General features: G+C 37.0%; 1 protein-coding gene across 1 annotated transcript in view; it reads right to left on the reverse strand.

Annotated features, from left to right (window-relative positions):
* Positions 1 to 16,071, reverse strand: part of arhgap35a (Rho GTPase activating protein 35a) — a 104,248-nt gene that overhangs the window by 9,690 nt on the left and 78,487 nt on the right. The window contains exons 4-5 of the mRNA XM_059331704.1: positions 4,818 to 4,895; positions 1,061 to 1,192 (exon numbers count right to left, since the gene is read on the reverse strand). Of these exons, the coding sequence (XP_059187687.1) occupies positions 1,061 to 1,192; positions 4,818 to 4,895 (210 nt within the window). The remainder of the gene's footprint in view (positions 1 to 1,060; positions 1,193 to 4,817; positions 4,896 to 16,071) is intronic.

The following is a 16,071-nucleotide window of genomic DNA, read 5'->3' on the forward strand; positions in this document are numbered from 1 at the left end:
CATGCTCAATCAAGAATTGTAAATGTTGCAAATGTGCATTCATTTCAGAGTAAACAGACATTAAACTGCATAATTTTCAATTAAATTCTGGAAAAGTTGGTGTGTTCTAAAACTTTTGACCAGTAGTGTATACATCGCAATTTAACATGCATGCAGGAAATAAAAGCGGAAATACGGACTGAACCACAGACTGGGCTGTAAAATGATAAATAACACCAGACATATACACATACATTTTTATTTGTTCAGGCTTTTGATTAATTGTTTTGGGATTGCTTTTTTCTGTACCCCTTTTTCCTCCCTGACCGTAAAAAAAAATCTCAAACTCTCACTATGCCGAGCACAATTTGCCATTTTCAGCCGATTGAAGGCTTTCTTGTCTCTAAACTTGTGTTTTCTCTCTCTCTTATTTTCCTCTACTGTGGCACAGACTGCAGGAGCTTTATCAGGTCTCTGTCACGGCTGAAGAGTCTCGCCGGGGCCGTTATAAAAAAAGGAAAAAAAAGGAAAACACACACACACAGAGAGCATGGTGAGTGACAGCAGCCTTGCGGCCCGGGGGTAAATCTCTCTGGCGCGATGCAAGACTAAGCTATGCCTTAAATCTCCATTCCGACAGATTACAGGACACAAAGAGAAAGAGAGAGGCCTAGAGAGGGCTGCAGCGCCCTCGTTTATCTAACATATGACTGTTTTCTCATGACTTCATCCAAGACCCCGTTATCCATAGTGCTCCTGCATCCCTCCATCATTTGCAATCACCCCCACATCCTCCTACCCGAAGCCTTAAATATTCTCTCCTCCATCCCTTTTTTTCCTCCGTCGGTTCCCCATTTCCTCACCGAGTGGCAAATCCAATTCTCCCCATGGATGGATTTGGATTGCAAGAGTTTTGCTTGTTAGGTTAAAGAAAAGTTACAAAGAAGGGAAAAGGATTTACAGCTAAATCCAATACACCTCGGGTCTTTGTGCAGAACTCCCCCACATCCCCGTGCCCCATGTCCCCTCATACCACATCCCCGTGCCCCATGTCCCCTCATACCACATCCCCGGGACTTACTGAAGGCCTCCACCAGCTCTCCCTGCATGCTGTAGGGCACCAGAGGGTCAGGCAGCTCAGAGAAGAAGGCCTTCATGGCTCCAGCTACGGTGTTCATGGTGAAGTCTTTCTCCACCAGGTCCAGGTTGTGGTCTGCAAAAAGTGATTGAAATGGAAAGAAGATCTTTAAAAGGACAAAAACACACATATATACATCACAATTTAACATGCATGCAGGAAATACCGACTCAACCACAGACTGGGCTGTAAAATGATAAATAATATACACATACATTTTAATTTGTTCAGGCTTTTGATTAATTGTTTTGGGATTGCTATGGTTGTTTAAATTGCTGTTGTTTTGGTCTTTTAAAAATTGTACATTTTTATGTTATGTGTATGATTTTTTATGTGAAGCACTTTGTGACTTCTGTCTGTGAAAGGTGCTATATAAATAAAGTTTTCTTACTTACTTACTATATCACCTATCAGAGACTTCAGGTCTGAAACAGTGTCATCAAAACTGAAGTGTACATACATACATACATACATACATACATACATATATATATATATATATATATATATTAAAAGGTGAACGAAAAGTTATCTCTGCTTTACACTTTTTATTTAACCCTTAATAGGGCACTTATTGAAATACTTGCAAATTCCAAATTTCAACCCTAGAGAATAATGGAGGATATTACATACTGCCAGAATGTGTAAAAAAAACATCCAAAAATAATATTTTGAGAAAAAAGTAAGAGATTAAAGTGGCAAATCTACGAGAAAAAAAATGTGCAGATTTATGAGATTTAAAGTGGTGAATCTGGGGGAAAAAAGTTGCTTTTTTCTCGTAAATCTGCAACTTCTGTCACACATATTTGCCACTTTAAATCTCTTAAATCTCAGACTTTTTTTCTTGTAGATATACCACTTTCATCTAGTAAATTTGCAACTTTTTTCTCGAAATATAACCTGAAGTTGCCAAATATAGTTCTTTGCCCGATAAAGGGTTAATAGTTTTCTGTAGTTTTTTGGAGAGTTGTGGACTTGAGTCACGTGACTTGGACCCAAAAAAGGAATTTGTGACTCCACGACTTGGAGTCATAATTTTGAAAACTTTAGACTCAAAATCTGAAATGACTTAAACTCGACTTTGACTTTAACTCCAGTGACTTGAGATTTCACTTGGACTTTAACATACTTCCTCCAACACCTATACCTTCCTCCAACCACATAGTTAAAAAAGTATATTATTTAAAAATTGTTCCACAAATAATTTAATTTCCTGAATAAACTAACGTTAACACTATTAATTCCCAGCTAGTCTATACTTAAACCAATCTGACAGCATCCAATCAAGTTGCAGGAAAGAACCAAAAAGAGGAAATTAACATTTTAAAATGCATAAATCGTTTTCATAAATGTAATATAGTATTCCTCTGCAGTTAAAATGGCATTATATTTGGTGAGGGGCTTAATATTACTTGTTTAGGACTGGAGACTTGTGATTTCTGAGACTGCAGAATTACTTGTGACTTGCAAAACTATGACTTGGTCCCATCGCTGCTTATTTGTGTTGTGAAGTATTATTATTATCATTTGTTCTGTCATATAACTGAGCAAAAACTGCACATATCCAACAAAACAGCATGGTGGCTTGACAAATCAATGATCAGGGGTGTTTTATGGAAATAATAGACTTTTATTTGAGTTTTGCCTCAACATGATTCAGTCCGTTATTAAAGTCTGGTATTACATTTTCTGGATTAAAAACTGAAAGTGCTGTCTGGTTATCGATTTTCTAGAAAATGTACTAAATCACATTAAGATATTACAATGTAAAATCACACTTGCGGTTTTATCCATATCGCCCACTTACGATTCACAGTGTGTGGTTGGACAAGTTGTAAACAAGTCTGAACAAACAGGTCTGTTCAATTTATCATTTAATCAATATGAATACATAACAAATGGCATCTTTGCATATGATGCTTCTGTTTGATGAAAGAATGAACTGCAGACACTTATAAAGTAGATTGAAGCAGTGAGAGACCGCAACACCAGTCTAGTAAAGCGAGAGGGTGTGTGTGTGTGTGTGTCAGAGTTAGAGACTTAATTAAAAAAGCCATTTTCTGATAACTTTTTTTTTACTCCACAAAGGTAGTATGTGTAGAAAGAAGAGAGGGGAAGAAAAAAGTAATGCAGATACGCTTAGTGAGTTCTCCAACAGTCTGAGGAGAGCTCAAATTTTGAGCGTTTGCAAAGTGTGAAAGCTTCTGATTCAGCTTTCTGCTGTAATGAGTTAGCTGGATCTTCAGGGGGCTGATGAAGTGCCATCTTCAGTATGGCTATGAGACACCTACGCTGTAGTTTCACCTGTAATTTTTATGTTATGTGTATGATTTTTTATGTGAAGCACTTTGTGACTTCTGTCTGTGAAAGGTGCTATATAAATAAAGTTTACTTACTTACTTACTATATCACCTATCAGAGACTTCAGGTCTATCTAGGACTAGCGTAGTGGTCTGAAACAGTGTCATCAAAACTGAAGTGTACATATATATATATATATATATATAAATAAAGGTTAACGAAAAGTTATCTCTGCTTTACACTTTTTATTTAACCCTTGATAGGGCACTTATTGAAATACTTGCAAATTCCAAATTTCAACCCTAGAGAATAATGGAGGATATTACATACTGCCAGAATGTGTAAAAAAAACATCCAAAAATAATATTTTGAGAAAAAAGTAAGAGATTAAAGTGGCAAATCTACGAGAAAAAAATGCGCAGATTTATGAGATTTAAAGTGGTGAATCTGGGAGAAAAAAGTTGCTTTTTTCTCGTAAATCTGCAACTTTTTTCACGCATATTTGTCACTTTAAATCTCTTAAATCTGAGACTTTTTGTCTTGTAGATTTGCCACTTACATCTAGTAAATTTGCACCTTTTTTCTCAAAATATAACCTGATCAGACTCAGGTCTTGAGTTAGAGACTTAATTAAAAAAGCCATTTTCTGATAACTTTTTTTTACTCCACAAAGGTAGTATGTGTAGAAAGAAGAGAGGGGAAGAAAAAAGTAATGCAGATACGCTTAGTGAGTTCTCCAACAGTCTGAGGAGAGCTCAAATTTTGAGCGTTTGCAAAGTGTTCTGCTTCTGATTCAGCTTTCTGCTGTAATGAGTTAGCTGGATCTTCAGGGGGCTGATGAAGTGCCATCTTCAGTATGGCTATGAGACACCTACGCTGTAGTTTCACCTGTAATTGTCTTGTCCTATTGGCCGGCGGCTCCGAATGATTCAACGCAGGCCTTCAACTCTGATTACCTGAGTCGGATTTAACCTCAACCAGGCGTGTACACACACACACACTCATACACAGGCCATCTTTGCTCTGCTATCTATCTCTGCAGCGACATGCTTCATTAACCAAACCAATCTGGAGGTAATTAACTGCCCACAGCAGATAGACACACGCATGGAGACACACATTGAGAGAGCACGTGCACATGCACTCGTGTGCACACGCACGCGGTAGCAGGTAGAAGATTGAGGAGGCAGCTCTGCAGACGAGAAGGAAGCAAAGGCCAATTCTCTCTGTAGAATTAATGCTCCCTGGTTAATTAAGGGGATCCAGGCTTGTAAAAGATAGAAGCAGACACACGTCTTTTGGCCTTTTCTGCACACCCGGCATGTAAGTGTACGGCTGGAGCAAGTCGGAGCACATGTACACTTGTATATGAGGGTTTTGTAATCAGAAAGCAACATACCTTGGTCAAATTGCCGCTGCATGCTCTCCATCTCGGCCTTGTTCCCGCTGACCCTGTAGATGCCCTCTGTGTTCAACCCTAGTGAGGAGAGAGAGAGAGAAAGTTATGCTATTAGCTCATTTAGGGGTGTGCCATATCGTATCGTTCACGATAATATCGGTATATTTTTTTTATGGTTAAAAAAAATGCATATCATGATATTGCCAATGTTCCTACTTCTTGATGTAGTGGTTAAAGACGCCTAAAACTTCCTGTAAAACCTCTGGGCGATTTTAAAATAAGCCCCTAAAACCTGAAGTTTTTCTGGAAATTCAACAGAAGTGTCAACACGTCTACTAAATAATAGATTTTTCAGCCTCTGTAGCAGATAGAAATGAAATTCTAAAAGTATTTGAGAGCTTATAGAAATAGTACAAAACGACATAAACGCTTTCCAGGCTTCAATGGGTAAATCATCAAAAGCTACTATTACTCCCTCTCGCTTAACACATGCAGCTTTCAAAATAAGAGCGCAGTGTGTTAAGAAAATCCACCACATAATTTACAAGAAGACTGTCAAAATAAGATGCCTTAAATAAAAGATACAAGAACCTTTATTCTCCTTTACAAATGTCATTAAAATATGCCCCCGGAACCCCTAAATGGTTATTTTTATTATTTGCTCATACTCAAGAGTCAAGAGTACATTTTTATTTATTTGGCAACTGTTGAGATTTGCACTTCAAACTACATGTTCGATTTTTATTTATTGATACGGACTAAAAAAAAAATCATATTTTCTATATATTTTTAAGTATTTCCTAATATCGTCAAGAATATCGTCATCGCAAAAATAGCCTGAAATATCGTGATATTCTTTTAGGGCCATATTGCCCAGCCCTAAACTCACTTCTTTTCATGTTTAATTTGCAGCGATTAAGTATTATTAGCAGCTTGTCAATCAACACCAAGAACTCTGACACATCACTCTGCTGCATATAGATTAGGGGTGTGCCATATCGTATCGTTCACGATAATATCGGTAAAAAAATTTTATGGTTAAAAAAAATGCATATCATGATATTGGCAACGTTCACAAAAAGCTACTTACTCCCTGTCGCTAAACACATGCAGCTTTCAAAATAAGAGCGCAGTGTGTTAAGAGAATCCACCACATAATTTACAAGAAGACTGTCAAAATAAGATGCCTTAAATAAAACATACAAGAACCTTTATTCTCCTTTACAAAATTCATTAAAATATGCCCCCGAAACCCCTAAATGGTTATTTTTATTATTGCTGATACTCAAGAGTCAAGAGTAAATTTTTTTTAATTTGGCAACTGTTGAGATTTGCACTTCAAACAAAAAACATGTTAGATTTTTATTTATTGATACGGACAAAAAAAAAACATATTTTCTATATATTTTTAAGTATTTCCTAATATCGTCATCGCAAAAATAGCCTGAAATATCGTGATATTCTTTTAGGGCCATATTGCCCAGCCCTAAGCTCACTTCTTTTCATGTTTAATTTGCAGCGATTAAGTATTATTAGCAGCTTGTCAATCAACACCAAGAACTCTGACACATCACTCTGCTGCATATAGATGCATTTTGTGGAGCTAGCGCAGGCTGCTTTAATGGCCTCTCCCAATGTCCCCTTCCATCTAAACACACTATTAGCACTATTTATTAAAGCCATAAAGCACTCCTGCTGGCCTGCTAAGAGCCCACTGGTGCACTGTGACAAGCAGCTCACTTTAAAATGACTTGAGAAACTGCAGACGCCATGTGCTTCTCCTCTCACACCATTCTTCGGAGGCTAATTACTCAGGATGTGTGGCCTTTCTTCAGACACTGAACAGTCAACTTGTGTCCATATTTACTAAAAGGGCCGCACTGTGGTTTTGTGGCTGAAGGTCCAGGCAAGTGGTAACGCTACAATTTGAGCTCCTGTGATACCTTATAAGGATCCTCAATGACCAATGCAGCAGAAGAGACTGTCTGGCATTTAACATCTGAGAAAATCAGGCAGAAAATCTGTGGTACTGTTCTGCTAAACAAGAGGATTAAAGGAATAATTAACTCAGTTATAATGACCATATGTATGTCAAATACTTATCACTTGTTACCAATTCTTGAACATAATTTATACTCCTTTGCATACCTACACGGTGCATCAGAATAAAAACATTATTAAAAAACCTATTTATTCTCCTTGGCGTTCAGTCCCAGCTAGGCAAGAATCCTTGGCTTTCTTTTTTACTTTTTTACCCTTTTATTTGTCTTTTTTTTTAATCTCTAACTCTGTTTTGGATTAAGCTTTTATTACTAATGTATTCTATTTTATTTTATTGTTTTACTGTTTTTAGTATTTTATTGTTTTCATTGTTTTTATTTATACCTATTTGTGTATGATGTATTCTATTTCAATAACTGTACAGCACTTTGGTCAACTGAGGTTGTTTTTTAAATGTGCTCTATAAATAAATAAACTTTGACTTGACTTTGACTTGACCATATTTATATCAAATACTTATCACTTGTTACCAATTCTTGAACATAATTTATATTCCTTTGCATACCTGCACGGTGCAAGAACCCAACAAATGTTATTAGCCAATATTATCCTATGAAAGGCATATTGGTATTAGCAGATTTGTTGTTCAATATGCACGGATACAAAAACATTTTACATAACATTTTGGGGTGATTTAGATATGTTGTTAGGCATTATTTTATTTCTGTTTACTCTTTGTTTCACTTATTGTTTTTAGAATTGCTTGACAATGTAATACATTGTATGTGTAATGTGTAATAATATTAAATATTAGTTAAGAAAGCAGCATTCTGGGTACTAAGCACGGTCCTGTTGGTGAAAAGGTCTATTTTCATTGCAGCTCCAAAATTCACTATATCTGTAATTGGTGGATTTTTCCCTCTCTAGAAATCTGTATCAGTCTAGTAATGGTCAGGATCCACAGAGAATAGGGTAAAAAAAAAATAGCAAGATGTACTTTACTTCAAAAGACTAGATAAATGAGTTCCTGCACCAGTTGTATGAGAGTTTGTTTTGTTCCATTCATCAAGAATTTACAATGTTTTTCGATTCTCCGGTTGACATGCGAGAAAAACAACATTTCCTTAAGAACTCAAGGTAACACGGGGCTTGATTAAGAATACAAGACATACAACTATAAATCAAAAGTCTGCCATTTTTCTCACTAATTGATACTAACACAGCATTTTACCTTCCTGTTTTTCTTACCTCCTGCTCAAATATGTATTTTCCCAGATTTTGAATGGCTCACAGCAGGTGCTGTTGAGTGTGATATGATTGAAGCAGCTAATTAAATACTTATTAAGTAAGCCTGTTGGATTTATTATCTGTTTACAGCAATATTACATCCTGTTATGATCTAATAATCTAATACAGCTGACAGTTTCAAAACTGTAACTACTAACAAAAAAATCCCCCGTATTGGTTTTTCTTAACTCTGGGAGGCCTTTTTAATTCAATCACTGATCCTTTTGTAGAGCTGACAAGCACTGACTCACTCGGCTAATATTTCCTCACTTGCTGTATAATTTTCATTTTACAGGGAAAAAAACATTTGGAAAATATCCGCCTTTCAAAATATTTCAAGTTCAGCAGCAGAAAAAGCACAAAAGCTCAGCATCAGTTCTTATTTAGAACAACATATGTTTCCCTGAGATTCATCATTTCTGGTGTTCGATTTTTAGATTGTATTCCCATTAAAGTAAACTTGGACCATGATCCTGAAACCACTTTATTTGGCATTTCTAACACTTTGGACAACATAGGTCGAAATGCTACAACAGTGGTGGCTTATGGTATGGTCATAGCGAAAAGATGCATTTTGAAAATGTGGAAATTTGACTCACCACCTAAATTCGAAGCCTGGTTAAGGGAGTTGGTAGGAATCCTCCACATTGAAAAACTGAGATATGAGATATCTGGCAACTTACATAAATTCTATGGTGTATGGAGATCCTGGAGCACTTGAAACTATAGTTAACCCCCCTAAGTCTACCTAGTCTGACGTATTTGACTCACTCAAGTGCCTCTTTGTTTGTAATTTGTTTTGGTATGTTATGGTATTTGTCAAGTTTTTTAATTATTTTTTATTTATTTTTTTGTCTCATTTATTTATTCACCTATATTTCTATTTTATTTATTATTATTATTATTATTATTAGGGACCGAGCACTAACAGTGCGAGGACCCTATTGAAATTGGTCCGTTTTTTATTATTATTATTATTATTCCCAAAAGTAAATCGCCTTTTTGGGGGCTTTATCATATTCAAAAACGCGCCATTTTTGGAATATACATAAATCTCTGGTGAAATTTACGTATTCTAGTTATTATTATTATTATTATCGTGTGTTCTTGAAATGTACCTATTGTGACATTTGATACACTTAAGTTGACATTCGACTCTGACATTATATTGTGTATACTTTGTTTTGATGTCATAGTTTGTGTCTAATTTTTATTTATTTGCCTTTTATTATTATTATCTTTATTATTTGTGTATGTATGTTATTTGTCACTCTGAAAATTGACAATAAAAATATTTGGAAAAAAAAAAAAAAAGAACAACATATGTTAGTCTTTCTGAATGGTGATGCAATTTGCCATAGGCTTAGAAAAATATAACCTTTAGTCTGTTTTTTCCAATGCATCCAAATATTGACCACACAAGTCAAAAGAGGACAGCTGAAGGCACCGGGGTATTTAATTAAAAAATGTTCTAATATATATGAGATAAGGTTCCACATCGCACCCTTGAAATTCTGTCTTCGTTCACACTTTGGTGGAGATTCAGGGAGACAAAGAGCGATCCGGAGGGAGCGAAGGAGATAGGGAGTGGCAGAAAAAGAGGGCGAGATAGAGAGAAGCAGGGAGGAAATGGGAGAGCTCTCAGTCAAGGCATACGGCATCGATCTCCTCCTTCTACCAATCAATTATCCACAAAAGCTTTTCTAGCCAGACACTAGGAAAACAGGGATGGGAGGAGAGATAGTGTAGCAGGGGAGGAGGGGAGAAAGAGGGAGAGAGATAGGGGCAAAACAGGACAAGAATGAGAAAGATAGTGGTGGTGGAGGAGTGAGGGTCGGACTGATGAAAGAGAGAATGAGAAAAAAATAAAGGGATTAAGATAAGGAGGGATATGTAGAGGGATGGGAAATGTGTTTGAAACAACAAAACACATCAAAGATGGAGGTTGCAAGAGGATGACAAGGGGGGAGGGGGGAGCGAGAGGATAAAGGAGGTGAATTCAAGAGTTTTACAGTGATAGAAATGATAAAAGGTGAGCTTTCCACCAAAACAGACAACAGCATCCTCTTCCTCTGGGGTCAAACAAAGCACCCGCACTTCCCGGGGTCAACCTAAATATGAGCACTTCCTGCTTTTTTTTTTTTTTTACAACAATGTCTTCTTTAGCTTTGTTGGAAAATGCAGCTTTTACTGATAATTTTCTCTGAAGCTATTACTTCTGCGTATAAAGAGACACACACACTGCAAAAAAGCCAACTTGTATTTTTTGGCCTAAAACAGTGATTTAATTTGGTAAAACTTGGAAATATACATTTTTGACATTTAGGGCAATAATGTAAGTTAGCACAACAAAGGAAGCCAGTTGTCTGCTCAAAAACAAGTTGGTGAGTTGTTGTTACTTATATCTTTAAGTTGGGGTTCACAACAAGGGACAATAGTTCTGATAACTCTTATTTCTTTGTTGTGAAATTTGGTCATTAGCGAAAGCTAGCGGCTAACTGATGCTAGCGGCTAACTGATGCTAGCGGCACTGCTTGTTACAGCTACATGAGTAGCCATTAGCGTATCAATGCTAACTCAAAATTGACATTTCATAGCGCCGTTACAATCATGCCAATTCAGCACATTGCAGAAGTTAGCAGAAGTAAGGATTAAAATTTATTACAATGTAAAATTATAAGTTAGTACAACTTACAGTTGAGTTGATAAAAGTCTGAATTCAGAGTTGAGCAAACTCAAAAACAAAACTTAAAATATTTAGTTTAATTGTCCAACTTAAAATTTTATCAAAGTTTGTTTTCAATGAGTGCCCTATTAAGGGTTAAAGTGGTGAATCTGGGAGAAAAAAGCGCAGATTTGCCACTTTAATCTAGTAAATTTGCAACCTTTTCCTCTAAATATTACCTGAAGTTACCAAATATAGTTCTTTGCCTGATAAAGGGTTAAAATTGAAATGTTGGCCTCTGAAAAGTATGTCCATCTATATGCACTCAGTACTTGGTTGGGGCTATATCACTTGAAATACTGGAAATGGACTTTTCCATGATATTCTAAAGTATTGAGATGCACCTGTGTGATTTTCTTCTTGAGACTATATCACCCAAACACACAACAATCTGGTGACTTTACAGCTTCCAAGAGGGCACAAACACACCTGTGAAACTGCAATCACACAAACTCAGAGAGCGATAAATGCTCCTGCAGTTAGCGGCGGCGCTTCTGCAGCATGTTCCTGTCTGACAACACTCCAGCTGATCCCACATCAGCCCAGACGCCAGCGGCCGATTCCACCGTGAAAACCGACCGTGGCCGGGTGCTGCCCTTTGCGTCGCTATGGAGGCTCGTACGGCCGGCAGATATGCCCGCACACGCTAACACACATTCATCACCCCGGCAGCAGCGAGCAGAGCACACTGCAGCTACCACGCTGAGAGAAAGCCAGAGCTGAGGAGAGATAACAGCAGTCACTATGGATTGATTTTATATAGCTGCTTTTCTACGAGCCCAGAATGCATGAAAATAACACAAAATACCACATTTACTTCTATTCTTCTCGGGGACAAAGGGAGTGAGCGAGGAAGCACAATTAAGAGAAGCAACAAAGAAATAAGACTTTTGAATAGAAATATAAAAACAGAAAACAAGTTTTTCTTCTGTGACTCATGCTGAAATATGCCTCAAAAATTAGGGCTTTGTCCATTTGTTTTTACATTCAAATGTTTTAAATGAAGATTTGAATGTCGAGAGAATGCAGACACCTATAATATGATCTTTTGTTTCTGTAAGGGCTTAAGTTATTTACGATAATAGCTTTAGAGCCAAAGTTGAATTTTTGTTATGTGGGTACACAAATGCAATTTATGGTGCTGTTAGATTGGTCTGTTAATACAGCAGCCTGCTTTCCTTTGTGTGCAGAGAACAAACAGTTTATTGACCACCCAGAAAATGTTGTTTTTTTAAAAGCTAAACGCCAACAAATGTGAATGAATGAAGAATATTTTGCCCGATAAAAAAGACATGTTGTGAATTTTGGAAATGATTACATTTTCCCACTAAGGTTTAACTTTTTGACATTAGAGTTTGACTGATGTCACAGAAAATATCTACGTGTTGTCTGATATGCACCAATATTAAATATTTTTGTTACAGAACATATAATGCAGAAAACAATGCTTGGGCATTGATTTAGACATTTTATGAGATATTTATTTAATTTGTATTTATTTATTCTTTATTTAAATGGTCAGCAATATACTGATACTGAACATATTTTGTGGCTTTTTATTTTATTTTAATTTCTTATTTTTGTCAGTGCAGCAATTCCAGGTTTAAATGGATTAAACAGACAGACAGACAAAAAAAAAAAAAAAAAAAAGATTTTGATTCAAAATTTTAAATGTCAAGGTTATAAATGAAGCTTCAAAGCTTTGAAGTATTTGGTACGTCTCTATCTATTAAAAGTAACAAGATTTTGGTTGTTCAGAGTTTTCAGACTATTAAATTATCATTTGGGCTTGCTTCAGGGTAAAAAAAAAAACAGTTTTATTGCATAGACCAGCTATTCTCAACCTTGGGGTCCCGACCCCAATTGGGGTCGCGAGATGATTTTTGGGGGTCGCCAAATCATTTTGGAAGTCAGCATGTGTTAATGTGTTTTAGTCTTTTAGGTCATTTTGTGTTCATGTATTAATTTTTTTTTTTTAAATCATTTTGTGTCTTTTTTGGTCAATGTGTGTCTTTTTTTAGTCATTTTGTGTCTTTCATTTTAGTCATTTTGTGTCTTTTCTGGTCATTTTGTGTCTTTTTTTGGTCATTTTGTGTCTTTTTTCGATCATTTTGTGGGTTTTTTTGGTCATTTTGTGTCTTTTCTGGTCATTTTGTGTCTTTTTTTTAGTCATTTTGTGTCTTTTTTGGTCATTTTGTGTCTTTTTTGGTCATTTTGTGTCTTTTTTGGTCATTTTGTGGGGTTTTTTGGTAATTTTGTGTCTTTTCTGGTCATTTTGTGTCTTTTTTGGTCATTTTGTGTCTTTTTTCGATCATTTTGTGGGTTTTTTTGGTCATTTTGTGTCTTTTCTGGTCATTTTGTGTCTTTTTTTTAGTCATTTTGTGTCTTTTTTGGTCATTTTGTGTCTTTTTTGGTTATTTTGTGGGGGTTTTTTGGTCATTTTGTGTCTTTTCTGGTCATTTTGTGTCTCTTTTGGTCATTTTGTGTCTTTTTTGGTCATTTGTGTCTTTTATTAGTCATTTTGTGTCTTTTTATGGTCATTTTGTTTCTTTTTTGGGTGATCAGAACTGTGAGTCTGGGATTCTGTTCAGTGAGCTGGGGTTGCGGACAAAATGCATGTTAAATTTGGTTAAACTACTGGCATAGACCAAGGTCATCATTCAGTATGAACACAGGACTGTAAGAGGATTATCAATGACATTTAAACAGATAGGAGTAAAGGCAGAAGAGAGTATTTTTGTTTGAGAATGGGGGGAAGGATGCATGTCAGCTGCAGGTTCAGGGTCAGCCTCACAACGTCACTCATTATCAGCTCGCACCGGAGAGCCAAACATAGTGTCAGAGCCGTGTGGTAATTTCCCCTGAGTGCCATTATATCCGCAGATTGTAGACGCAGATACAGGATAAGTAAAGTCTAACTTACAGCAACTACAATCGAGGCTAAATAGCACATTGTAAGTCATTTCCCCCTCGCAGTTGCAGTAATTCTCTATGTGGGTGTGCCGCTCTGTACTGCATGTGTTAGTATATAAACAAAGCATTTATGTGTATGTACATACTCTTATTGGTTGTGGCTGTAAGGTGTGTGAGGCAACACTTCTCACACATGCACACACACATAAATAACCACGGAGCAGGCTAAACACACTCAGAAAAGAGCTGAGGCCAAACATTCTTCCAATTTCCTACCTTGTGATATTGATCGGACAGAGGGAGCTATGGGGCAGAACATTACCTGGCGAAAACACACCCAAATACACACACATATACACACATATACACAAAGCATGCAGACAAGAGGAAGGAGTGAAAGCAATGAAGGAGGGGGAGGAGGAAGAGATGGAGGGGATAGCAGGAGAAGAAAAAATGCAGTGAATTGAGAGAGGTGGCGATAAGACAGGGGGAGAAATAGAAATATGGGTTAGGAAGAAGATGAAAGAAATCAAATCTGACAAGTGAAGGTAGTCGCAGAGACAGAGGGAGAAGGATGAGTGGATGTGGAGAAGGAGGGAGTGAAACAAGGGCACAGGAGGAGAGGAGGAAACAGAGGATTAAGCAAAATACTAAAGGAGCGAGCGAGGGTAAGAGGTGGAAAACATCCTGGTGTGTCTATGTATATGAACGCATATTCAGCCCATTTTTCTCCGTCATCCAGAACTAAGTGCTGTGACTGCTCCAGTTAGCACCTGAACAGGGGGAGGTGGGATCTAACGTGATGCCTTGTTATCTGGAGCTTTGCCCCTATACTGGTGCACAGAGGAAGGCGCTGCATGTTTTGTAAGGCCGCAGTAATCCACAAACACTGAGTCTCTAATCAGGACACAGATTACAGAGGAATGCATCAGTAGGAGACAGCAATGTTTGGGTAAACTCACATTCAACTCACTTCACGGAAGGTAATGAAAAGACAACAAATGTGCACATTTTTATAAAACATAGTGACAGAGGCGGTTCTAGACCAGTGTCCCGTAGGGGCCAAGCAGATTTAACCAGTGTTTAATCAGAGGGGCACAATTCATTATAACTCCACCACTTCACTTTTTAAAACTTTTGTGTTAACAAATACAGTATGTAATCTGATACTACAAGTCTGATTCCAAAAAACTTGGGACGCTGTGTATAACATAAATATAAACAAATTCAATGTATATCAGTTTAAACATTATGTATATTGTATATTCTACAGCTTTTAATTGAACATAAGGTAAAAGAAATACAAAAACAAATTATGATTTATTTATGTTTTAGAAAACATCCATCCATCATATTTTGCAATCTGGGTTGTAGGTTAAAAAAAAAAGACACTATTTTCTGAGACATTTCTTTTAGGTAGAAGTTTTAGTTTAGGTAGTTAGTTTAGTTTTAGTGTTGATTTTCTAAAAGGGGATTACAGAGATTTCATATGCAAATGCACCATTTAAATAAATCTTACAACAAGAATACAATCAAACCCCTGACGCAGTAATAAAAGAAGGCTGAGATGTTTGGCAGTAAACTGATGGGAGACTGACTCATGACTTCAATATCTAAAATCCTGTTTACAGCCCAGCCAAGAACAGAGATGTGTACAAATATCTACGGATCCTCATCGACCCTGAACTAAGTCGTCTCTGGTTTAGTGGAACAGCTGGTGGCAGACTGAGAGGCAAGCTGGCGGTCCTGGGGCAGGGGGGCACCAGAGCAGCCTGGCAGGGGGCTCGGCATCTGGGCAACAGGGTAGCAAGGTCAGGAGAGGCTATCCAGACACATCTGTGCTCCCAGTACTCCCAGTACTCCCAGTCTGGTGGCAACAGCCTGAAACCTGTGAAGCTCTATTGAGCATTCTATCAGTAATCTGCACCAAGACCAGGGTTAATCTAAGCAGATGAGGGTATTTATATTCAAATACATAGAGTCATTCTATCAGTAATCTGCACCAAGACCAAGGTTAACCCATAAGAACCCAGATCCAGTTATCCTTAACCCATTAAGGCCTAAAGCGCCTGGAAAAAAATGCCTGGAAAACCAATGGCCGATTTTCAAATGACCCCCTAAAACCTGAAGTTTTTCTGGAAATTCAACACCTACCGGTACTAAATAATAGATTTTTCAGCCTCTGTAGCAGATAAAAATGAAATTCAAAAAGTATTTGAGAGCTTATACCCGTGGCTTTCATACGAAGTTGATTTTATTTGTCCAAACCTTCAATAAAGTTTTTTAAAAAATCAACAAACTCAGCAAATGTTACATTTGACTGAATAA

Source organism: Centropristis striata, chromosome 4 (assembly GCF_030273125.1).
Source record: "Centropristis striata isolate RG_2023a ecotype Rhode Island chromosome 4, C.striata_1.0, whole genome shotgun sequence".
NCBI lineage: Eukaryota > Metazoa > Chordata > Actinopteri > Perciformes > Serranidae > Centropristis > Centropristis striata.